The sequence below is a fragment of the Echiichthys vipera genome, assembly GCF_963691815.1.
Source record: "Echiichthys vipera genome assembly, chromosome: 14".
NCBI lineage: Eukaryota > Metazoa > Chordata > Actinopteri > Perciformes > Trachinidae > Echiichthys > Echiichthys vipera.
The window spans coordinates 14,282,104-14,307,114 of record NC_139839.1 but is presented as its reverse complement, the minus strand read 5'-3'; the positions used below and the strand labels follow the sequence as shown (position 1 = coordinate 14,307,114).

Here is a 25,011-nt window from a genome sequence, read left to right as displayed (position 1 = left end):
TCAATAAGAAGGGCTAGGACCAGAACTTCTTCTTACCAATTTTGAACATGAACGATATTATCTGAGTTGTTTATTGTTTTTTTCGTGTTAAATACATTTTTTGTGTATGTATTATTTTAACATATTCAATAAATTGACTAAATAAAATAAAATAATAAAGTGTCTTTTAACTGTAATTTAACCTGTGCCTTTCATTTTGCCAAATCCCTTCTAATGCTTTCACATTTTTATCTGATAAATATATTTTTTGAAACATTTTGCAGAAACCCAAACGCACAGCTGTCGAGTTGTGCCGTTACACCCTCATACCTTTCACCGGGACCCGTTTCAGACCGTCTTTGACCGGGGCATGGGTTTGAGAATGCGTTTTTAATTCAAACCAGATGTTACAGAGAGGAGGGAGATGTGAGACGGCTGTTGCTAACTTTTGAAGCTCACGCTTAAGGTAGCGCTTTAAAAAACAGGTTCTGTACAAGAAGGTAAGGTTACGGACTCAGCCCGTTTTGGTGTGAAAGTGGTTCCGTGAAGGAGAGATGAGCAACGAAGAAGAAAAACAGGGCTGAGCGGTTTTTTTTCCACTGAGCTCCAGGAAGTTCCAAAACCGCTACGTTTGCAAAAACACAAAACGAAGAGGAATAGCGCTGGTGGATGGACAGAAGAAAGAAAACCGACCCGGTTAACCTTTGAACCGTCTTCCGTTGTCCTCACATGAAGAAGTCACAAGACAAACTCTCGTATAATTTCACGAATGACAGTCCCAACGGTAAGAGGCGGTTTACGGAGTTTAGTTTTGTTTGTTTTTTTGTTCTTTTACTTTCAACGGGGTTTAAAAACAAACAGTCCAGGGAGAAGAGGGGGGACTTGGGAAGGTGCTTTGGACCAGAGGAGCTGCTGCTGCTGGTGGTGGTGGTTTGTGTAGTTGAATCTAAAGCTGTCTCTTTCATTGTTCTTAGAGGTTATAAGGTGTGCTGCAACTCTCAGCTCCTCACTTCTCTGTTTGCAGCTGCCTTTCCAAATCAATTTATCATTTGCTCATGAATACTGCACTGCTACTTCGTTTCCCTTGATATTCTTGGTTTTATTTATTTTTTTTTAATAATTTTATCTGCTTGTTTTTATTTTTTTGTAATTATTTTTTATGTGAATGCCATTTTCATATCTAAATGTCATTTTATATGTGTGTTTATTTCCACTGATTTTAATGTTTCATGTAAAGCACTTCTTGGAATCACCCTGTTGTTGAAAGGTGCTATACAAATAAACTTGCCTTGCCATGACTATAATGAATTCTGGATACTTAAGTCTTTCTTTTTCTTTTTTTGTAAATTTCTTGCTCGTTTGTTTTTGAATCAACTTCTAATCAGAACTGTTTGCTATGTGGTTGGCTCTAGGAAGCATTAATGCACTGCCGATTAGAAGTTCCACGTGTTTGTCTTACTTGTTTGTGGGTTTATGTGAAAAGAGATACAGTATTTTATTTCAGGACATGGCACAGACTTGATGTCCTCTAACTTGTCTTTTTTTTTTACATTGTAACTTTGCAGCAACAGTGTTCTTGTTTTCTAACGCAGAGACTACACGTCCAGAGCAAAGCAAGAAGGAAGACGCACACATCATGTCCTCTGTCTATTTCAACCCAGGGTCTGATTCAGGTGTAAATGGGTGAGAAATGTAATGTTTGAACTGTTGCAGTGGTGTTTTTGTTTCTGCAAGGTGTTGTGTGATTTCAGATTTTGTTTTGTTTTGTGAAAAATCGTATATCTTTTTCGTTATCTCTATCTAATAGAAACATTGCAAAGATGGAGGATGCTAAAGTGGAGATTGACGACGGGAAGGATGAGAGTGTGGTACCAGACACAATGTACCAGTAAGTTTATAGCACTTGGACACAACAATTTTAATTCAAAGGTATATTTACATGCAAGCATTATTTGCTTTTCTCCTTTGCAGCAATATCCGAAAGAAGATAACACCTTTTGTCATGTCCTTTGGATTTCGGTGAGTGTGTTTTTTTTGGAATTCCTTTTGGAGGACAATGCTGCATTTGATGACGCTGAAATTTCTTTCTTTTTCTTCAGTATATTTGGAGTGATACTGATTCTAGTGGACTTTGTGCTGGTGATTGTGGACATATCCCTGCCAGCCAGGAGCAGAGATGTCGGAGATGCCTTAGAGGCGGTGTCCCTCACCATCTCCTTCTTCTTTCTCGCTGACATTTTCCTGCGGGTTTATGTGGAAGGGTGAGTGAGAAAGGGAGGTCTTTGTGTGCAGTGGTGCAGAAGTAAAGCCTCTAGGGGGATTCATTCAGGCACTAGTTGTGGTGTTGTTGTAAAAAGATTGCCATATATTCTACACTGTAACCAATATTAGCTATTAAATGTGAGAACAAGAAATGTTTAAGGGAAAGCAAAGTTTCCCAGAGTTCCATGTCAGCAGAAATCAAGAGTGATTAGCTGTTAAACAGGAAGTTATGAAGAGGAAGTTGGACAGGAAATGTATGGCATGTATGGTCCTGGTCCTTGTGAAACATAACGACTCAGGGTACTAGTACTGGATAAATACTTTATACTACAGTACTGTTAGATTCAGAAACACACATTTGTTGCATGTTTGGACAGTTTTCCCAGCAGCATGTTTTCATTTTCTCATGTGTCTTTTTAGGTTCAAAGTTTACTTCAGCTCCAAGCTGAACATCATAGACGCCTGTGTTGTTGTAGTCACGCTGGTGGTGACCATGATCTACACCTTCAGTGACCTGTCAGGAGCCAGTCTCATCCCCAGGTACCTGCTGCATTCCCCTGCCTTCCCAGTCGACATGACATGTTATATTAGTAGAAATGGCACATACAGTTTTGTCAGACATTTGGTTCGTTTGTAGTGCATATATATAGTATGTGGAAGTGCTGCAGGGTCTGGAGGGATTTTTTAATTTGGGTATAATGGTGGATTCATTTGTAATGATCTTTAAATTGCTTTTTTTTTTTTTAATAGTCCACACACTCACAGTCCACCCACACAAGTGTCTTCACTTATGTCGCCTGATTAGATCTCTTCTCAGGTCTGTGTACAAACTACCTAATTAACATCTCCCTCACTCTCCTGTTGGTATTTTTGCATCTGCAAATCAGCCAGGGTGATTGAAAACCCCTGTGTGGGTGTGTAGGGCCTTTTAAGAATATTATGTTTTTAAAAAGCCAAGGTGGAGACCCTTTAACTACCCCCCCCCCCAAAAAAAAACAAAAAAAAACAAAAAACAACTGAACAATCATTGCAGTGAACATCAACACAAAATTAACATTTTGTGCTTTCTTTCATATATTAAAACACTGATTTGTTATGTAATATTGATTTCAAACATGATTAACCCCAATGTCACCCTACAGTAGGTCGAGTGCCATTTACCTTAGTATTGTTATAAAATTGAGTTCATTATATGCAACAGCATTTATATGTTGACTATTGTTCAAATAAAAAATAAATAAATTGACTACATTTATATACATATTAGACACAGATGGTGATTCACACGTAAATTTCTTTTCTCTCATTCTTCATCAGGGTGGTGACGTTTTTCCGTTTCCTGAGAATAATAATCCTGGTGAGGGTTTTCAGACTGGCGGCTCAGAGGAAAGAGCTGGAGAAGGTCACCAGGAGGATGGTAAGGTCATCATCATGGATGCATAGACAGCTGAATACCTCATTTAGTAAAGTGCAACTGTTTAGAATTAGGGTGTACCTCAAGAGAGATCTACTACTTCCTGATCATTGACTTGTCCTTTTTCTCAGGTTTCTGAGAACAAGCGGCGTTATCAAAAGGACGGATTTGACCTCGACCTTACCTATGTCACAGGTAGTTGTTACATGCTGTATAACACAAGACAAAAAAACATTAATGCGTGTCAGAATATAAGAAGTTGAACATTTGTTTGCATCTCTACCTACTTCTCTAGACCGTGTCATCGCCATGTCTTTTCCCTCCTCTGGGAAGCAGTCCTTCTACAGGAATCCAATCAGGGTATAATTCTGACACAACCTTGGTTCATGCATCTCTTACTTTAGTTTAATCTAATTAATGTCACAATTCATCAATTTCAAAATTAAGCCCATTTATATGCACAATTTTTCCAAGGATGCCCCAATATAAAGTAGACCCACGCACTTCTAAAGTATACACACCTCCACAGGTCTTTTAAACTAGTCCTTCTCGCTTTCTGTACAGGAGGTGGCGAGGTTCCTGGACACTAAACACGAAGGCCACTACAAAGTTTACAACCTGTGCAGTAAGTTGGCCCCTCCTCTCGTCACATGTATTGCATTCCCTTTTATGCAGAATTACACGAAACCATGTCAACATCGTCTTTTGTTTCCAGGTGAGAAAGGCTACGATCCCCAGTTCTTCCACTACAAGGTTGAACGGGTGTTCATTGATGACCACAACGTCCCCTCGTTGGAGTGAGTAACATTTTCTATTGAGAATCGTGATGTCTTTTATTTGTTTCACCTCCCCCTTTTATTTGTTGTATACTGAAGCACTTTAGACATTGACACAACCATAATCCCTGTAAATGACACTTGAATAAAGTTTATCTTATCTTTTTTTCAAAAGGCACTATCGCTATTGTTTTTCAAGGCACGTATACTGACTACAAATATTTCTATAAAGTATTATGAACATATAGAAACAGGATGTAAGATAAGTTATTCCTTTACTAGTCCCACAAAGGGGACATTTCCTTAATAGTGCAGCAAGTGGATAATAAACATTGAAAAAGCAATACTAAGAAACAATAAATTGTAGAAATATAGAAAAAATCTGAACAATATAAACACAGGGAAATGTAAAAATAAGGATTACAGGAACAATATTTATTGTATATAAATATATATATAAAAATATTTTTAAATTTACACTAAGGCACAGAATAAAAATAATTTAGGTTCATGCACCTTTTCCAAAGTCAAATTCAAGCACTTTTCCAGGTGCATTTTCATGCTTTTCCAGCACCTTACAGCAGTGGTAAACTACATATTTGTATAAAGTACAATACAATAACATGCAAAATTGTCAGAAAATGCCGTTATCAGTCACTCAAATAAGCAGATCTTACTTTCTTTGTGTTATATAATATATGCCATCCCATATAACATAACATGTCAAGCAGTTTCAAGCACTTCAAAATTCAAGTGTTTTCAAGGATTTCCAGCACCCGCACGTACAGTAGTTTGCCCCACTTATCACAATGACTTTTTATTGTGTGTTCTACTCTCTGTCTCAGGGACATGTTAAAATACACAGCAAACGTGAGGGAGTGGATGTCTGCTGATCCCAAAAACATCATCGCTATTCACTGTAAAGGAGGGAAAGGTGATGTCAAAGATCCCAACTTGTTTTTATTATTATTTAGGGAATTATTTGAGTTGAACCAAGACATGTGTTTGGTGTGCGGTTGTTGAAAATATGTTACTTTCACTCTTAGTTTACCCTCTGTTCTCATTTACAGGACGCACAGGTACTATGGTGTGCACCTGGTTTATTGACAGTGACCAGTTTGAAAGTGCACAGGTGCGTATAAGATTTCTCCAAGCAAGGGTTGATGAATTAGCAAATGTCTAAACGTTGCCTCACATTCAGTGCTGTTTGTCCACCAGGACAGTCTGGAGTATTTTGGTGAGAGGAGGACGGACAAGAGTCGGAGCTCCAAGTTTCAGGGAGTGGAGACTCCTTCTCAGGTAAGAACAGATAATAATAAAGGCAAATACTGCAATCCCTAGCAGTATGATCATTTACCATACATATATACTGTAGCATACAGTGTATATATACTGTATATGTGTGTTTTATTGTATTATGGACATACAGTATGTTTCATACATTTACCACACTGATTTGCTATAAGATCATAATTATTCTTGACGGTTTAAGACGGTTTGAATGAATTGTCAGCTAAGGAAATGAGTCTCCCTCATAAAACCTCAGACACTGAATCATTGCGTGAAGAAGTCTTAGATCTGTTGTCTGTGTGAACCTCAGAGCCGGTACGTTGGGTATTACGAGATCATGAAGAACAAGTTCAACAGACAGCTGCCTCCACCTAAAAGCCTCATGATCAAGAGCATTCGCATCCACTCCATAGCAGGTAAAACACAACAAACCAGCAGCGCACTCCATTATGTAACTTTATCTTTTACATATCTCTTTGTGCCTGCATTAATGTGTGTGTTTGTTTTTTTTGCTCTCACCCAGGTGTGGGTAAAGGTGATGGCAGTGATCTCAAGGTGAAGATAATTGTGAAGAAAGAGCTGGTATGTCAATGCGTGTGTGCCAAACAGGAGAACTGCACAGTAAGCCTCACAAACTGCACATGCACATATCAAGTCATGCTCATCGACAATTTGTTGAATGTGTGAATTTTTTTTCTATTTTTTTTTTTTAGGTATTTCCTGATGTAGGCAATAATGCAGTAGTCATCAGCCTACAGAATGGGCCTGTGGTTGAAGGAGATGTGAAGGTCATGTTTGAATCAAGTGCTGTGAGTTGTTGCATTTACACCTTCGAACTACATAAAGCTGGTGCCTGAATGTCCCATGATTCACTTATCTTTTATGTCCACCATTCCCCTTTAGGGTCTGCCAAAAGGGTACGAAGATGTTCCATTCTACTTCTGGTTCAATACCTCCTTCGTAGAGGACAACAAGTATGTTTCCGGTGCAATTATTTATGTGGCTCTTGCCAAGTAGCTTTTGACATTAGTACTGACTGAACTGTGTAACTCTCCACAGACTGTTTCTACCCAGAGAAGAGTTGGACAACCCACACAAACCAAAGACCTGGAACCTGTACAAGGAGGACTTTGGTGTCACAATGTCCTTCTCAGAACCATAATAAAAGCCCTTTAAAAAGATTAAATGGCTTGTTACAGATGTACATTTCACGATGAATAGTAAGCAGAAATTAGTAGATTGAACACTGACTCAATAAATGAATGAGAGTTCAGTGTTAAAATTGAAGAGAGGCATGACATTACTTATGTTCAAATGTTGTATCATCTTGAGGGCAGTAGAGTCCTCCACTGGATCAAATCCTGTACTGCAGTGTTGCTCTGTTGAGTCGTAGCACTTAAACTGAAATTTATAAATGGAGGGATATGTAAAGAATTACCATTAAAATGTGTCTTCCAGCGATTCACTTGATCTCTGTATGTGTGGTGTCCTAAAATAGAACTTAAAATGAGAAACACTTGCACCTGAGGAAACTAGTTCTGAAAGGCCAAAAGATGTTGGGTGGCGCTAAGCCCCGGCTGCAGTGATGGTGCCCTTGCAAAACAGAAAAACTGCTGAATTAGGCGGCCAATGGCAGGCTTTATCCAGACAGTTTACATCCAGTGATTCAGACTAGGCGTTCACTAATTTCATTAATGTACTGTCACAAAAAAAAAAAAAAAATCACTTTTTAATTTATATTCAATATTTTTCCCTCACAGCAAACAGAACAAGTAGACATGAGTATCAGATAACTTCTTTTATTCATAATTTATACAATCTCTTTAAATCACTGCTCAATTTACAAGTTGCATAACTTGTCATGCTACATCCCGGGTGAACCAAGAGCTGAGAGCCTTGAAAGCTTGTCACACGTTGAGCCTATCAAACATGTTAACTAGTCAACAAAGAACTAAAGTGCAGACAGAAGTAAACCTCAATGAGAAATACTGTAACTTCTATAGGTTTGTCTTTGCTGAGGCAGATGGTGCTGCAAAAAAAGTTAAAACTTTACTGGCCTAAGACCCAACAAGAGGTGCTGACAAAGGAAGTCAAAATGATTGAGTGAAACCACTGAGATAGCTAAAATCAATTAATCCACCACAATAAAAGTGGCTTCTTGATTGGCTTTACAATGTAAACGCAAAAGGACAGATGAATTTTAATGCTTTCTTCCTGCTATGTGTCACAATTTACAATAAAGTATTTGAAGAAAATGAAATGTATCCTTGGGATGCTATGAAGCCCATCCTCCTGATAATCCTCCAGGACATCAGCATTGAGCATCATTTTACTGTGCGTTTAAGACTTTTTCCTGATTCAAAAAAGGCACCAAATACAATAGCATCACCTAAAGCTTCATTTCAAGTAAACAGAACACCATTCAGGACAATTACAAAAAGAATTGGCATTGAAAAACAGCAGTTGACAAACCAACATTCTTTAACAATCAATCAGTTGGAGGTCTTTGTAAAAACATGACCTATTACACAAGGCAGACTCTTCAGACAAATGTCAGATTCAGGAAATCCACATCAACTGTATCAAGATACAGACTGATACTTATCAGTAAAGGCTCAAGTGACTTTGTTGTCATACAAACAAACAACCATCCTAGTTGATCAGCCACTAACAGGAAAAACACTTTTCAGCTCCACTTCATATTTGGTCATATTGCTTTTTCCTCACCCAAATATTCAGTCCTTCCTCCGGTCAACAGAGGGTTTTTCTGGCAGAACGGGCCAAGTTTCCTCCAAAACCGTTGAGGAGGTCGCACTGCTCCAGCTCGTCGTACCGCCCACTTCGCAGAAGGCAGAGCATTGACGTTTTGCATGTCTCTTTGCAGGGCTCTGAGACATGTCCTTTAAATCTTAAGTACCAGAACTTCTGGAAGACCCGGTCATCACTGATAAAGGTTCGCATCATCCCGTCGTAATCAGAAGGGAACAGACTGGTCAGACCATAGGCCTCGGTGGCACGATACAGCAGTGTCCATTTGGGGTTCTGCTCTGGGACGCTTGGCACTGCTGGACTGTGGTTCACCTCCGTGAGGTTGAGGATGTAGGTTTCATGGTCAAGCACCAGCCGAGAGCTGCCTTGATAATTCCCATCCACATAGTAGACGCGGAAACCTGGAAAGATAAACATTGTTTTAGCCATTTGTTGTTTCCGGAATGTTGGGGAGATCACTCAACTAGTTTATAAACTCACCTGGGTTAAGATTAACATAAGTAGTGACACTGGGAGCGATGAATGCCACTCCCAACGGGCGGGTCATGGTTGCCTCATCATAAAACATTTGGAACTCATCCAGGTGTGTATGACCAAAAAACTGTCCAGTAACTGTACTTTCATATCTGGAATAAATAAATAAATGGCTGTTGGACAAGAAAGATACACCTCTACAACTTCATCTCTCTTAATTGACCACAGTAGAAAACAAAAACAATAAATCTTGCATATTCATTAACTAAAGCAGACCCACAAAACCACACAGGATGTCTGACTAAGCCATGCAAAAAAAAGAGGAAGTGAAAAAAGGGTTGCTCGTAAAGTCAACCACATGTTTATTTGACCATAATCATCTTCACATCTGATAATTCTCCCAAGAGCCTCAGACTTTCGATACTCTGGTTTGATATACCATACCGTTTACTGGCATTACATTTAAGTGGATGGCAGCTACAATAGGCAGATGTTATAAACTGACATTGGGGAAATGCATGTCCTGAATCATGTATCTTGGTCTTAAACTGTTATAGAAAGTCAAATTGTACATTAACAAGAAATCATTGCTGAGTGTTCAGGACACCGTGTCCTCTCCTCAGTGACAACAGCAAGTAACAAAAAGATGCAAATAAGACTTTTGTAACTGCATCTTTAGGTTGAAACGATCAATGTAGCTACCTGTTGATAATGTGATAGTAGTTCCAGCTCCAGCTGCCAAGACACAGGCCAGGTGGGATGTGACCTATGATGTGGACCTAAATAAAAGGAGAAAATTACACCACATAGAAAAATATTATACCAAAAAAAGAAGGTTTTATTGCAAACGCATGCTCAGTACTAGTGACTACAGGGAAGTAAAATGAGAAAGCCATATAGTCATTATCCACATTTAATGTGAAGCACGTCACTAAAGTGGGAAATGGACCCGAGCCTCATTAGAAAAAAAACAACAACCAAAAAAGACACACACTAAAGTTTTCTATCAGCTTTACAATGTTTAGTGACCAAAGTGTTGCAGCGTCTTCCATGATCTTTTGTTTTTGCTGCTCTACTCACTTTCTCTCCTTTGTCCTCGCTGGTCTGGAGAATATGGACCAGCCACTGCAGCTGGTTAGCAGGATCTGTGGAGTTCACCATCAGCCAGTAGTTTTCTCGAGCACAAAAGTTCATGTTGAGAGAGACCACCCTAAGACCAGGCTGAATCTCCACTGTGTAGAATCCTCCGTATCTGAAATCACATGATCCAAAGACTTAGCTGGAGGACTCAGAAAGTCAAATTCAAACCCTCTTTATAGGGAACAATATACTAAAAAAAATGTGACCACTTCAACCAAAGTGAAACTGCAAGAACAAACATAAAAACACAGTTTATGATCTAAAAACAAACCCTTTGCTTTATGCTACTTTATATTTAACGACAGCACTTACATCTTATCTGCAGGGTAGTCTGACATGCACAACAACGTCAACACATAATAAACATTTAGATCTAATAAAAATATGAACCTCAAAGTCTTCAAAGCCTGCTCTGGTAACCACGGTGCCCATTCCTCTGCCATTGTATCGTAAAGCCAGGCACATGATCTGTTGCCATGAACAAAGGGTGGAGGGAAGCTGTTCACTGGCGTACTCTCATGGTTCCCTATAGCAGGGTAAACTGTCACATTGGGTCCGAGGTGTCTGGACAGAAGATAGGAGGATGGAGCATGGGTCAGTGGTTGTTTGGATCAATTCCAGGCAACGCATGAACAATCAGCACAAATACTTTCAACATGTTCTGATTCAGAGTACAAAGCCAATTTGAGGTTAAAATAGAGAAACTGCTTTATTCCAAAAGCAGCTGTCAATCACCAGCAACCTGGTTAAAAAAGGTCTGTAGCCTTTGTGGTGTGTTCAAGTGCCACTTTTTGGGCGAGGCACAGAGGTGACATAACAGTTGGTTTTCCTCTAGTTCTTTGATGTTGGCTTGGTAAGTGGTAAATGTATCTGTAGTGTTGCATACACTAAGTAAGGGTTTGAAAGAAGAAATTATGTTTCAATAAATAGAAAAAAACAAAAAATAATCCCAAAGAAAAATTACTTGTGGATGAGCCTGGAGATGACTGTAAGCTCCGACAGCTGCTGTTTCCTGGTCTGAGACCAAACATTGTGAGCTGGTATGTCTCCCGTCCAGTAGACCCAGTCCCAGGGTCCGTCTCTGGCTGCATTTTCCAGGAGGTTCTCCACCGTCCAAAGAGGCAGGTCACACTTACTGTAGGTTCCCCAGTACCCAGCCACCCGCCGCCTCCAGCTGGGAGAGCCAGAGTCTTTACGACAACACAGAGGATACTTGCAGTCTGCGGCGCTGCCGGCCACATACTCCTGTCAGTGGAGAAGATTCATTTTTTAATAGTAGGGTTTGAGCCAAGTCAGGTGACCAAAATCACCCTACCGATTTCTGGTTAGTCATTCCAAATTTCCTGGGAAAACTGCAACTTTACTTTCAAGTAAATCAGTAACTTGAGCTCGTATGTTGGAGGGTAGATTGTGGTGCTTGAATTTATACTTTTCACTATCGATATTAAACTGAATTTAATGCACACATTGTGATAGACAAACTTTGAGGGTCTACAAAAATCTAGCATGTTATCACATGTAAAAAATTTGCTAGTATAAAACGGTGTACCAGAATTTGCTGTGTGGTAATGTTTCAGTTCAAGTCTGTTTTGGCTAATCTCTCAACGACACTCACCTGGTCCCAGTGGATGTCAGTTAGAAACAGGACCTTGCTCTGTGGAGAACCGGGTTTGGGAGGAGAGGGTGGTGTAACAGGGGGCTTAGGAATCGTTGGCAGGGTGATGTTCCAGGAGGCATAGAGGTCAAATTTGCCACACGAAGGGCCCACCAGCACAGCACACGCTTCAGAGGGCCACAGGAGGGACTGCTGCAGAGCCCGGATTATGTCATCCCTGAACAACTCTGTTATTTGTCGACACACTTGCTCATCAGCCAGATGGAGACGGATACATGCCTCACCTACTGCACGAGCCACTCGCTCTTCATTTGCATCACTCTGGGAGAGGTAACAAATGCAGAGCAGGATGAGATTAGAGGGGTAAAAATGCAATTCAATGTAAAGATTAACCTGAGAGGTCTTTAGACATGATGCTTCACTGACAAATGTCAAAACCACAAACTTCCTGAAAAACGAGCAAAGCTGAAGTCATGCTGAATCTAAAACTCAAAATTACTAAACCACAATAACACTTGACATTATGCACAAGTGACACTTTTGGATGGCTGCAGCATTCAAGTGTAATATTTACACACTATTTGATTTGAGTAAAAAAAAAAAAAGATGGCCAGTTTAGAAAGCCTGCTTTTGGGAGGTCAACAGCTGTAGCTATTGGACAACAGGAGCACTGGAGGTCAACAAAGAGACCACATCATCAAGATGTCTTGCGGATGTTTTTTGTGCTTAATCAGCTCTAAATACTAGGAGATATAAAATAAGAAGGAGAAGTAGAAGAAATGTGTTTTTTAAAAAGGGCAGAACAAGAATTGGACCTTCTCCATATGGGGACCTTGGTGTCACATGCCACATTTGCTTGCAAACTTGAATAACCCCTGTATAAGTCAGTCACATTAAAATCAGGGTTCAACGTGGGTTTAGAGGTGAGTGAGGTGCAGCAGAAAGTTCAAACGTTACCAGCAGGGCGATATCAAGGACGGCGAAGAGAGCTTTGCACAATGGACAGGTGACGTTTCTCCAGTTAAAGCCGACCCCTGGGCGGCTAAGTCGCTCTATGAACACCAGCCTCGACTGCTCTGAGGTCGGTGCTGGATTACAGGAGCCAAACAGCGTCAACATTACAACCAGAGTGCATGTTATCAGCCCGAAGTTGGACAGCAGCGTGGGGAGCCTCATTGTGTTGATTGCCAGCAGATGTGCTTCGGAGAAGGAGAACCTGTTTGTTGGCAGCCTCTGACTGACATGAACAAAAAGCGAGAAGCGTCAAGGAAGTAACACTTAGCGGTGACTTAGTGTCATTTTACACTTCAAGTTGAGAATAAATGACTCATACACACCCACAGACACACTTGAAGGGGGGACAGTTTGACACAAAACCGGCAGCCGCCTGCTAACAAAGCTAGCTACTCGTTTGCCACTGTAGTTCCCTCAGATAAAAAGGTACATACCGAACTTTCGTCGTCGTCTTCCCCGTAAGCGAAGGACACAGGCTAGGCTGGGCCAGGAGAGTCCCGCTTCCACTTCCACAAATAGTACCGAAACAAGGTCGACAACGAGGCGCTGCTGCAGTGTGCTCGTCGGTCGGCAGCACCGCTTGTTATGATGTGAGTTTCTCTATGCACGGTCTTGTGAGAGGCACGGAACGTCAGCTGATTAATCACGTGGCGGACTTTTCCCTCTGCGTCTCCTGCAGCTGTTTTGGTCACCAGTTTTGATTCCGATCATTCAGACTACAACTCACATTTTGACCAGCATGCAAATTCACAGCGGCAACTAATTTAATGCTGAAACTATTTATCCTACTATAAGATCCCATCATAAACCCAAAGTACACCCTATCACATATTCCCCCTCAGCTATTCACATATGCAGCAACATTCAGGAACATTGCTGCCTTGCACGTTTCCACGTTTGCCCTGGCAATGCCGAGATGGATGGGGAAGGGACGGTACAACAGTGCTTGTCCCTGTAATGTTCCTGCTTGCAGTCACTCTGAGATGTTACTAGGTCATAAGGTGGGAAATCAGTTGTACAGAGAGGAATAATATTGACCCCTGCTCACATTCACACATGACCCCTTGCAGGAAATGTCCCTGCACAAATCAGCTCTGCGCCCCCATACTTAATTTGCTGTTATACAATGTTGACTCTGACCCTGCATTAAAAACGGGGAATGCATCCTAAAAAGCTTTTCCATTATATGTTCTTGCCAAATCTGCAGCCATAGCCTCTGGGCTGAGCTTGAAGATCCACTTGAACATAAGTTTGACAAAACATATTCTAATCACAGGGTCCATTTACTGCAGGTTTTCTGGAGCTTTGAGCTCCATCTTGTGGCCTTCATCAGTGGAGACACTTTGCTGAGTGTGGACGACAACTGAACTAATAACAGACTTAGCTCCATGACAAACTCTTATTAACCTGAAGAGAGCCGCAACCTTCGTCTGAAAACTTTTGTGGTTTTAACAAAAAAAAAAAAAATGAACAAAAGACCAAGGATTGGTCATAAATATAAAACATTTTATTGCATTGATATTGGCTAATGTGCACAAAAGCATTGTTTCTATACACATTTCTTTGGATCTGTTTCATCACTGAATGTAATCCACACTGGATTAAAACGTTTGCCAATATTTCAGTGAACATGTTTCAGTCATATTAAAAGAGCACATAGGCTAATGAACATTTATACCTCAAATTTAAATAATGCAAGAAAAGCAATATAACACTTGAATTGTTTGACTTGTGTAAACTAAAGTGGTCTCTGATATTATTTACAGTGGCTTAGCAGATACATGAATGAAGTGAAGATACAGAGTGGTTTGATGATAAAAAAACAAACAAACATAGTAACAGATGGCTGTGAAGGCATTCACTTGTCTTGCATCTTCTCCAGGATGGGGACGATCATGTCAAACTTGGGTCTCTTGGCTGGGTCTTCGTTCATGCAGAGCCTCATTAGCTTACAGATATGAGGGGAAATTCCTGGTGGAATGGTTGGCCGAAGACCTTCGAGAGCCACCTGAGGAATGGGGGTACAAGGTTAGAAGTGGTGTTTGTTGCGGCATTTCCGTGTGAAACAGAGATGTGGATGTGAACTTACAGTACAAGCCTGTGGGTAGATAAATACTGCCCCCTACTTTACTTTACTTTACCTTCATGCCTATCTCCATGTGTGAAAGGTCCGCAAAAGGGACCTCTCTGGTAACCAGCTCCCACAGTAACACCGCAAAGCTCCACATGTCAGCAGATCTCCTGTTGATGTCTTCAGGCCTCTTCTGCAGGGCTGAGAACAAGAAGGACAGGGAGAGCCGTAAACACAACGGGGTAACTCATAGGCTTTTTTTGTGTTTTGTTTTTATTCTGTAACACAGGCAACACACCAGTGGGACTAAATGATACAGTATGTTCCTTACTAAATGACTCATAAAGTCTGAGGAGGCATTATGGGAGGGGGAATTAGGCTAAAAAGAGGAGAGCAAAGAAGAAGAAAACAAAGGGGGAAAATACCTTCAGGGGCCATCCATGCTGGAGAGTACATACGACCAGGACACTGGAAGGAGAATTTAGCATCTGCCATGCTTAATCTGGCTGTCATGTCCTCATCGATCTGCAAATGAACCAGCTTGTTACTCATCACATCTCTGGCTAGTCAACGGGTCACAGGATCATCTTAATTGTGGGTTAGTGTAGCGGGAGGAACAGAGTAAAATCTTTTGGTTTATAATTCTGGTTGCTTATTTGTCAGTCGGTCTTACCATGACATGCTTACTGTTGAGGTAAAGGCGTGAAACCATCGGTTCCAAGGTGTGGACGAAAGCCATGCCACTGGCAATGTCCAACGCAAACTTCACCGCTTGGCTTTGGTCGACCACCAGAGCTGAGGAAGAAGAAGACATGGTGTGAAAAAGTGATGGTGGTGACGTGAGGATGAGTGTGCGATGTGCTCCATCTATGGTAATAATCCTCTATCATAGTGCTTTGGTGCTGGAATACACTTCAAGTTTATACACGTACATAAACACAAATTACTTACTAGTGCCCTGGTGCAGTATGTTAAAGAGGGATCCATATGGCATGTAGTGGGTAATGATGATGGGGTGAGGGGATGGAGGTGACTGACAGGCCCCAAGAACGGGCAGAATGTTTGGGTGAGAAAAGATCCTATGGAGAGAGACAGAGAGAGAAAGTTTGTGCAAATGTTTCAAGTACATGATTACTGTCTATATTCTTAGAACGTGGAGGTTTTTCTCAGATGATCAGGCATTAACAACTTCTCAAATGTTACCTAACCTAATTTAAAAAACAAGAAAAAAGAAATGCCCTAAAAGCTTGTTCTGCATGAATAAAACTCTTAAAGAACCCATGCACCACATTTGTATCATCTGTGTCCCTTTATAGTTAAGCTGAAGCTCTTTCATTTGTGCAATTACTGTCACACTTTTCCAAAGTACTTTATAAGTGCTTCAATTCTTGAAAAAGGGAAAGAACTGAAGCCAACATGAAAGACAGATGCTGTCATGTTCTTGCAATTCCACACACAGCCTTCCTGCCGGGGGTCCCTTCTTTGAACTGGCCTGCTCAAAGGTTTCTCCATTTCTGTCCTATTAAGGCTTTTTTGTGTTGTTTTTTCTGTCACTTAATGAGGCTCTGAAGTTGGTGGGTTCTTATTATGCGTGGCCAATTTAGACACTATTTGAAAATGCTTTCTTTTGTGGAATGTTTTGCTAGTTTGATTTACACTGCTGAGCATTATGACATTTGATTACATTCGCCAAAGAGGATATGTTTTCAGCTTTGTGTGTTTGTCTGTCTGTCAGTAGGATAACAGGAGAAACTACTGGCCCAATTTTCAAGAAACTTAGCGGAGGAGTGCAGCATGGGTCAAGGAAGAACCCATACATTTAGGAGTGGATCCGAATCACTGGGCGGATGCACAAATTATTCTTTAATTTCCTTAACATTTCGAGACCGGGCGTTTGTGCTGCACCAATGTGGTTTCAGAAGAATCTGAAAAATGAGTTCCCGGCTGTGAAAATTCACACTGTACCAACATCGTGAGATAAAGCACACCCTGGCAGAGGTCTGCGCTCTCCGAGTGCCCTTCTAGTTCTGTGATTTATTTCTGTGGAAATACATGTGACACTTGCTTGAGAGTTGTTCCTTTAAAATAAGCACATAATGCTGCCATAATTGCGTCAGCAGTGATTCACTGAATGTAGAGGTCCTCTTGGGGGGCCTCGCTGAACCTGTCCGAACATGCCTGTGTGACTTGTCTTGAAATGATCTGTACATACTTCAACATACCAAAAGGCACAACTATTTGCAATAATATGGAGCAAAAGCCACTAAGAGCCTAATATACAAACAGACACATTAACATCCGTTTACACATCAGGATCCTAAATAAGGATAAATATCTATGATTGATTGATTTAATCCCATGTTATAATGGGTTTCATGTTGACCGTGAGGGAAGGAGGTATGTGGGATTTGTTTTTCACATTGTAGAAAGCACACAGGACACGGCTGTCAACAACTGCTTCATCACAAAACCACCCACAAACCATTTTCTTGACCTCTAACATTCAAAACAGTTATCCTTCTTGCACAAGAACAATGCATTAGAACCCAAATTTCGACCTCAAATGCCATCAATAAATCACATCCATCCTCAAATTAGCACTATGTTTACCAGGATATGTCAATCCAAATGCTCATAGACTGTGTATGGCTCAGACAAACAGGCTCTGAAGAGACTTAAACAGCAGAAGCAAATGTATTAGCCTCGGTTTATGCAAGCAGATTGGCAGCATGTGACCTTGTGATGCCCATTAACCCTACTTAAACCCTGCTATCTCTATTCAAGACAGGCCAAGAAATACTGTTATGATGAGCTAACAAAAAACACCACTATTACTTATTCATTGTTAGAAAATGGAAATGTAAATTACCTGAGTTTCGGATGCTCCTCATTGAAGTCTCTGCTCTTCCTGGTGGTCCAGTCTCTCACCTGAAGCACCTTCACTACAATCTCATCCCCTTGCCACCGACCCTGCCATAACTGCAGGCAAAGCACCATTAAAGTCCATAAAACAACTACTGTAGGGAGCTGAAAATAAATTAAAAAAAGACTGGCACAGTATTAAACAGTGCAACTGACCTCTCCAGACTGGTTTTCATTGATCTTTGCCAGGAGAGAAAGCTGCTTATAATCAATACCAGCCTGCTTGTTTAGGGTACCATTACCTAAAAAGAGCCAATACACAATAATCAAACAAACATCATGATTTGATACGATGATTTCTTTCTTTTGATGGAGTTAATGTCACTTACGAGGTCGTGTTCGCATGGTGCCCTTCCAGAATGTTTCCTTATAGGGGACTTTGGTCAAACTCTGGCCCATTTTCTCTGCCTTTTCTACATGCAATAAGTAAAATACAATACATCAATGATACATTTTTTTATTTTACCAATATAATGATTTACTTTTCCTAGAAAAAAACGTATTGGATATTAGTGTTAAATAGCCCATAAATGACCTGACCTTGAAGCAGCTGTCTTAGGTGAGGCTTGCCCTTGTCCAGAGGTGTCTGTCCATACCGGTTACATACACACACCTGGGCACCACTGGTCACCAAGTCCTAAAAAAGAGGGTTGTCCAATGTTATGAACACTTCAGATTTTAAGCATAGGTTTTGGATTAAAAGCAAAGACACTGACAAAAAAAACAACTGTTGTGTCTGTTTCTCCCCAGAAGAGGGCCTTTTCAGCCACCACACAGTGCTAAAAGAAGTCTCTTGGTGTGTGTTGGTGTATTGTACTGTACCTCTGCCACTTCGTCTTGCCCCCAGAAGCAGGCGTAGTGGAGTGGTGTGTTCCCATGCTCATTGACTGTATTTGGGTCAGCTTTGCACTGGATAAGCTGGCATGTCGGGATAAAAAAGAGTGGTAAAATGGAGCTGCAAAAGCTAGTTTTCGCCCCTCTCAGACAGAGTGAGCATGGCGTGAATGGTACAGTTGTAACCACAGTGTTTCCATTACCTTTGCCACAATGTCTCTATGTCCATGACTGGCGGCAAGATGTAATGGGGTATCATCTCCACGGTTCATCACATTAATACGAGCACCTCTCATGATGAGCATGTCAACAACTCCGCTCCTCCCTTCCCTGCATGCCCAGTGGAGGGGGCTGAAGCCATGGTCATCACTAAAACACAAGACACATTGAGAGAATGAAGAGCAAAATAAGGACAAATTATACAGGAAATTAATTGGCCTGTCAATCTTTAAGAGGTGATGATGAACATTTTAAAAGTAAGATTCCCATGTCTTTTTTTTAAATTATAAAGCAGGTTCAGGTGCTATATAAATACTGGGAATGTATTAAAAAACCCAGTCCACACAGACACAACACAGTCTGCACACACTGACCAATCAGAAGAGAGTGTGCTTTTTTTGGGAAGGTGGGCATAAAGAGACTGAGCGTTTCAAACAAACCCAGACCTGTCTCCACAGCGCTCTGTCGGTGCTGAAGAAGGGTCTGGTTGCACCAGCTAAAATTCTTGTATACTCACTCACTCATCTTCAACTGCTTATCCGGGGTCGGGTCGCGGGGTCAGCAACTCTAGCAGGGGACCCCAAACTTCCCTTTCCCAGGCCACATTAACCAGCTCTAAGTGGGGGATCCCGAGGCGTTTCCAGGCCAGTGTGGAGATATAATCTCTCCACCTAGTCCTGGGTCTTCCCCGAGGCCTCCTCCCAGCTGGACATGCCTGGAACACCTCCCTAGGGAGGCGCCCAGGCAACTGGCTCCTTTCAATGCAAAGGAGCAGCGGCTCTACTCCGAGTTCCTCACGGATGGCTGAACTTCTCACCCTATCTCTAAGGGAGACTCCAGCCACCCTCTTGAGAAAACCCATTTCGGCCGCTTGTACCCGTGACCTTGTTCTTTCAGTCATGACCCAGTTTTCATGACCATAGGTAAGTGTAGGAACGAAGATTAACCGGTAGATCGTGAGCTTTGCCTTCTGGCTCAGTTCTCTCTTCGTCTCCGGTGTGGTAGAGCGACTGCAATACCGCCCCTGCTGCTCCGATTCTCCGGCCAAACTCACGCTCCATCGTCCCCTCACTCGTGAAAACATTATCCCGAGGTACTTGAACTCCTTCACTTGGGGTAAGGATTCATTCCCTACCTGGAGTAAGCAATCCAGCCGTTTCACACTTGGCTGCGAACCGATCCAAGTCTTGTATAGGGAAAACAAATTCTCTGGGTTTCTTGCATTTCTTTAAACCAATCAAAATTCTCTTGGGCTGCGCTATGCTCCAAATGCAGTGGTTGTAAAATAGATAACAGAAGGAGACGAGAATGATGTCAGGCTTTATACCTGCACTGTACAGCCGGTAACCCCGGACTAGACAGAGAATGAATACAGCTATATTTAGCCAGTATGAGAAAAATAATGTGCTTTATTAGCATTAAAGCATTTAAATATGTTTCTAGTAGAAACGGCAAATACAAATATGAGCCTTAAAATGAGAATGAAATGTCCTCTTTTTGAGCAAATTACGCAACAAAAAACTATCTGTTAGATTCTCTATTTGACGAAGAGCCACACAGGTTCTCAAACCCACTACCTACCGATCTTTATTTAGACTGAAGCACATGCTTCCTTGTGCTGCCGGCAGCCTTTACCCATCTGATGACTGACCTAGTGATAAATATGTCTGGGCAAGCTGGAATGCCTGCTAACATATGCAAAGACACAGACAGCGTACACAGCACTGCTGCAGTCTACAAGGAGCCAAGCTATCACCTATGTGCGACTGGCCCCCTTTAACCCAAGCGACTCCTTTACATTAGCTGACCCCGACACAGCTGCTGGGGATTCTCACAACTCCCTGTAAAGCCACAAACTCTACACTCTGTTTGACAATAAAACCTCAAGAGGGCTTGTATAGCCTGTAGGAAATAGCTGTGGTACTAGCTCACACTAAAGTGAAATAGCAGTTAGTCACATTCTCTGTCAATTCTGATGCAGCGTTGTAGACAGACAGTTCATAGTCTGACCAACCCTGTGTGCTATTAAAAGTAACGGGTAAAAAAAGAAAAAAAACGCTGGAATGACAGAGCGGAAAATACACAGTGGAATCCTCAGCTACACATTCTCTGTGAGTCTCCCTCTGTTTTTCCTGTGTCTTCCTGTGTCATTTGCTAAAGCACACACACACACACACAGCTCCCAGGGGAGATCTGAAATGGCATTTAATGTTTGTCTCAGTGGGATGACTCTCCAGCTACTTTATGCATCAAAAATGAGGAGAAAAAGACATTTTTTCCACCCACATCGTAACACTTATTACTTACACATAATTGGATATTCTGAAGGAGAAAAAAACGACTTCTTCACACACAAACACACACATATACACACACACACACACACACACACACACACACACACACACACACACACACACACACACACACACACACACACACACACACACACACACACACACACACACACACACACACACACACACACACACACACACACACGCACACACACACACACACACACACACACACACACACACACACACAAACACACACATTGAGGCTCTTCAGATTAACAGCAAAAGCAGGCCTCCGGCATAATGACTGGTCTCTCAGATGTTTATGTGGGTCTGCAGCTAGCTGCCCGAGAAGCTCTGTCAGCGAAGGGCCTGGCCCTGTATGGAGTTGAACAGAGGAAATGGCCTTGGCTGTTGCGTGGTTGGCTAGCAGCTCTGCAGCCCTCAAAGTCAACGTCAACAAACTGCACATATATGGCCTGGCCCAAGAATGAGATAACCAAGGTCTTTAGCAGTGAGGTCTTCCAGCTCTGCAAGGAAATGATGTAAACAGGCAGAAGGGCTCACTATATCTGTAAAAAATTAAAAGGGCATCAAATTGTGACCATTATTATATTTTAAATTAATTTATCTATGTGATTATAGGGTGTGGCTTCAAATAGTCGTTTTTATTTTTCTCGTACTTCTTTCTTTTTTACTAACTCTGACAAGGAGGTTATTTTTTCGGCTGGGTTTCCCTGTTTGTTTGTTTGTTTATCTGTCAGAAGGATTATGGACAAACTAAAAGCCCGATTTTCCGAGCATTCGTGCTGCATTCATGTGGTGTCAGAATAATCAGAAAAATGTGTTCCCGACTGGGACAATTCACACTGCATTAACATTGTGAGACAGGGCATGCCTTTGTTGGGTTTTGCGTTATACATGATTTATTTGTATGGCAGGTGAATATATGTGTCTGTGCTTGGTGAAATGACAATGTACCATTGCGGGAGCTGCACAGTCAATTCTGTTGTACAATGTGCAGTGCCAATAAAGGCACCCTTCTCTATTCTATTGATTCATTTTCTGTAAATCAACTAAATGTATGTGCTTTACACTCAGTTGGCATAGGATTTGTTTTAGGTTATAATATACAGTATATATATAGGTTATCTGAGTCATTCACGTCACCGCACAACCTCCACAAATCACCCTCTGCTTTCATACACACACAATTTTTGAGGGATGACATCATAAGGAGGAGAGACATCCAAGGGGAAAAGGGGGGAAAATATTAGACTGGAGTTACCAAAGCTGGGTGACGTTCAGCAGTGTGTGGAGAAGCAGGGAGAGCACAATATGGAAACTATTTGACCACCTCTAATGTGCCAGGGTTTGCTTTGTATACACACACACACACACACACACACACACACACACAAAATCACTCAACCACCATACCAAATGTGGTACGTTTGCTATTAAAGTCAACTCCATTCATTAGAAGACAATACTTGGTTTTATCATTGCACAGACTTTACATTTACACTCTAACATCTGACAGAAGATAAAGGCGGTCATTTTCAAAGCATTATGTACTTGAGTAAGTCGATTACATATATGTATGTATATATATATATATATAGATATATATATATACATCCGCTTACCCCAAGTTGAGGTCATTCTCTGTGTTGTCCAACCACAGACGGACGGCCACAGAGTTCCCTTCTCGACACTGTGTGAAGATGTCATCCATTCTCTTTCAATCTCTTTTGGGATCAGGGAACATGTAGCCTGCAAAAGACTTGTTGTATAGGAGACAACCTTTTATTCTTTTTTTTGGCTCCCAAACATACAACGTAAATATAAAAGGTGTGTACAAATGATTTTTGCCATGCACTGCACATCTTCCAGGGGACTAATATAGGCAGGTAAACAGACATCACTCACTGTCACTCACTCACTGTGTGTGTTACCCCTCAAGTGTGACTGTGTGTCCAAAGCATGGCTGTACTTTACATTTTGTCTGTTAAGGTATCAGTGTATTCCTTAATATTCATTTTAATCGTTGATAAATCTTTAAGTCAATACAGTGAATGTAAAAAGCAACATTTTACACTTTCTGCTGCACAAAGACACACAAACAGTCCCTCCGAGTCCATCGAAATGAAACCATAAGGTACTTAAATAGCTGTACATTCCCACATTCCCCCTTGGCTCTATCCTTCTCGGAAATCGGATGGGCTGGCCTATTGGAAATCTATTGTTGAAAAGTCAAAGTGAAGTTGGACATCCACAACAAAACGCCCCCACACACAATTGAAACAAAACCACCAAACATGCAAAGACGTTTAAAAAGTCTTACCAGCTGCGAATCGATGGATTTCTTGTCAGTTTCTTTTTTTCCCCCAAAAAAGTCGGCCGTCTCCTCCAACGTAAGAGCGGAGAAACGTCGGTCTGGTCTGAGTCCACGCCCCGCTCCTCCGAGTTGATGTGGGCTACTGGTGAGAAGTTAAAGTGGAGCTCTGCTACTGGCAGCCCATGTCCCGGGACACTGGCACTACAGCGCCCCCTGCTGGAGGCAATGCGGCGGAGCCACATCCAGCGGCATAACTACACGAGACAGAGGTCAAGCGCGTGGGCGGGGGGGGATGTAGGAGGCCTTTTAAAAAATAATTACATGTATTAATCATTCATCTGTAACTGTAATTTGTCGCTTCCCTCTATATGAGCTATATTTTTTTCCACATTTATGGGCGTAAAAAAGCAACCTAATGATGACAATACGGCCACCAGGGAAGCAAAACCCATATATTGATGTTTATATATTTGTTGCTGTTGGTTTGTTTGACTGTTTGCTGATTATACTATTACTGTTATTTGCTATAGTTTGTTTAAATAATTTACTTTGTCACTTTTGCTTATTATATATATATATATATATATATATATATATATATATATATTAAAATATATTATTATATATCATATTCATTTATTTATTGTCTGTCTACTGTCTTTTTACCTTATGAGTTCATTTCTATTTTAATTCATTATTTTAACAATTATTTGTTATTTGTACTGTTCGTTAAAAGCGTTCTATCATTTATCTTGCATTGTTGATGTGTATATATGTATGTGTGTATGGATTTCTGTGCTTTTACCTTTGCTGTCTGTCAAAGCACTTTGTAAACTTTTGTTTTTAAATCTGCTATATAAATAAAGTTATTATTCTTAATATTATCTCTTTGTTTTTGTATTGTCTTGTGAAGCACTTTGTAACATCTGTTTTGAAAAGTGACATTCAAATAAATGTATTGTGTGTGTGTGTGTGTGTGTGTGACATCAAACATATTACATTTAGACATTTTTACGTTTGCCTTTTATATTATTTACACCTGTGCATTCACTGTGACATGTCAGAACGTCTTCAGTGACTAAGACCTACTGTATATGCACTGATTAGGAACTTTTACTGTTGAAAAAGAAACTTGTCAGTGCTCTCTGGTGGCCAAACTTTGGTAACACTGGGTCAGACCGTAAACATACCGTATAATTTCTTGCTGCTTATGGGCCAATATGTATACTGATACCAACATAGAGATACCAATATAAATATCTATCATTACATACCAGCGGTTGTATCAGAATGGCTGATTTAATGGTTGGCCTTTATGTTTTATCAGTAATAAATGTTGATTAAAATGAGATACAAGACATTTCCGCATAGAAGGAACATAGGAGGAAAATAAGAAATGTATAGTCGGCTAAGTAATAAAATCAATGGATTCATCTGAATGCCATTTCGCTACTTCAGTTTCAGGGTGCTATCGTTGTGCATGTTGGCTCACTGTCCCACTGGCAAGACTTATTGGGAGACTTGACTAGAACAGAGTCATTGATGATGTTATTAGTAACACCTGTTCTCAGTCAGAATATCTGCTGCGATAAAA

At 41.0% G+C, this 25,011-nt stretch overlaps 3 protein-coding genes across 4 annotated transcripts; 1 reads left to right on the top strand and 2 right to left on the bottom strand.

Annotated features, from left to right (window-relative positions):
* The first annotated feature begins 536 nt into the window (after positions 1 to 536).
* Positions 537 to 7,136, top strand: tpte (transmembrane phosphatase with tensin homology). The gene is made up of 19 exons (XM_083927512.1): positions 537 to 763; positions 1,572 to 1,662; positions 1,787 to 1,867; positions 1,951 to 1,998; positions 2,079 to 2,240; positions 2,662 to 2,781; positions 3,559 to 3,658; positions 3,787 to 3,850; positions 3,951 to 4,015; positions 4,220 to 4,280; positions 4,371 to 4,452; positions 5,277 to 5,365; positions 5,502 to 5,563; positions 5,650 to 5,730; positions 6,032 to 6,137; positions 6,245 to 6,342; positions 6,435 to 6,530; positions 6,625 to 6,695; positions 6,781 to 7,136. Exons 1-19 carry the CDS (start codon positions 709 to 711, stop codon positions 6,881 to 6,883), a joined length of 1,635 nt encoding a protein of 544 aa, XP_083783638.1. The 5' UTR covers positions 537 to 708; the 3' UTR covers positions 6,884 to 7,136.
* A 420-nt stretch (positions 7,137 to 7,556) lies between these two features.
* Positions 7,557 to 13,300, bottom strand: smpd1 (sphingomyelin phosphodiesterase 1). 2 transcript variants are annotated; one of them, XM_083927104.1, is made up of 9 exons: positions 13,168 to 13,300; positions 12,677 to 12,956; positions 11,720 to 12,040; positions 11,069 to 11,349; positions 10,495 to 10,668; positions 10,045 to 10,216; positions 9,667 to 9,743; positions 8,971 to 9,116; positions 7,557 to 8,891 (listed from the first exon to the last, which is right to left on the bottom strand). In XM_083927104.1, exons 2-9 carry the CDS (start codon positions 12,893 to 12,895, stop codon positions 8,473 to 8,475), a joined length of 1,809 nt encoding a protein of 602 aa, XP_083783230.1. In that variant the 5' UTR covers positions 12,896 to 12,956; positions 13,168 to 13,300; the 3' UTR covers positions 7,557 to 8,472. The 2 variants fall into 2 exon arrangements, with proteins under 2 accessions (XP_083783230.1, XP_083783231.1); XM_083927105.1 differs by having other exon boundaries at positions 12,677 to 12,952; positions 13,168 to 13,276.
* A 952-nt stretch (positions 13,301 to 14,252) lies between these two features.
* On the bottom strand, positions 14,253 to 23,555 carry ilk (integrin-linked kinase). Its single transcript, XM_083926765.1, has 13 exons — positions 23,424 to 23,555; positions 22,726 to 22,862; positions 18,764 to 18,929; positions 18,549 to 18,644; positions 18,267 to 18,363; positions 18,056 to 18,139; positions 17,883 to 17,968; positions 17,674 to 17,783; positions 15,756 to 15,883; positions 15,478 to 15,599; positions 15,230 to 15,329; positions 14,875 to 15,005; positions 14,253 to 14,741 (listed from the first exon to the last, which is right to left on the bottom strand). Exons 2-13 carry the CDS (start codon positions 22,812 to 22,814, stop codon positions 14,592 to 14,594), a joined length of 1,359 nt encoding a protein of 452 aa, XP_083782891.1. The 5' UTR covers positions 22,815 to 22,862; positions 23,424 to 23,555; the 3' UTR covers positions 14,253 to 14,591.
* Between the last annotated feature and the right edge of the window lie 1,456 nt (positions 23,556 to 25,011).

Excerpts from the sequence above, each read along its gene's own strand:
- tpte (XM_083927512.1), top strand. The coding sequence starts at position 709 with ATGAAGAAGTCACAAGACAAACTCTCGTATAATTTCACGAATGACAGT. Across the intron at positions 3,851-3,950 it reads CGACCTTACCTATGTCACAG|ACCGTGTCATCGCCATGTCT; the intron begins GTAGTTGTTACA and ends CTACTTCTCTAG. Across the intron at positions 4,453-5,276 it reads CACAACGTCCCCTCGTTGGA|GGACATGTTAAAATACACAG; the intron begins GTGAGTAACATT and ends TCTCTGTCTCAG.
- smpd1 (XM_083927104.1), bottom strand. The coding sequence starts at position 12,895 with ATGAGGCTCCCCACGCTGCTGTCCAACTTCGGGCTGATAACATGCACT. Across the intron at positions 10,669-11,068 it reads ATCTCCAGGCTCATCCACAA|ACACCTCGGACCCAATGTGA; the intron begins GTAATTTTTCTT and ends TCTTCTGTCCAG. Across the intron at positions 9,117-9,666 it reads TACTATCACATTATCAACAG|ATATGAAAGTACAGTTACTG; the intron begins GTAGCTACATTG and ends TATTTATTCCAG.
- ilk (XM_083926765.1), bottom strand. The coding sequence starts at position 22,814 with ATGGATGACATCTTCACACAGTGTCGAGAAGGGAACTCTGTGGCCGTC. Across the intron at positions 15,884-17,673 it reads GAGGAGCATCCGAAACTCAG|GATCTTTTCTCACCCAAACA; the intron begins GTAATTTACATT and ends CTCTCTCCATAG. Across the intron at positions 14,742-14,874 it reads ACATGGAGATAGGCATGAAG|GTGGCTCTCGAAGGTCTTCG; the intron begins GTAAAGTAAAGT and ends CCCATTCCTCAG.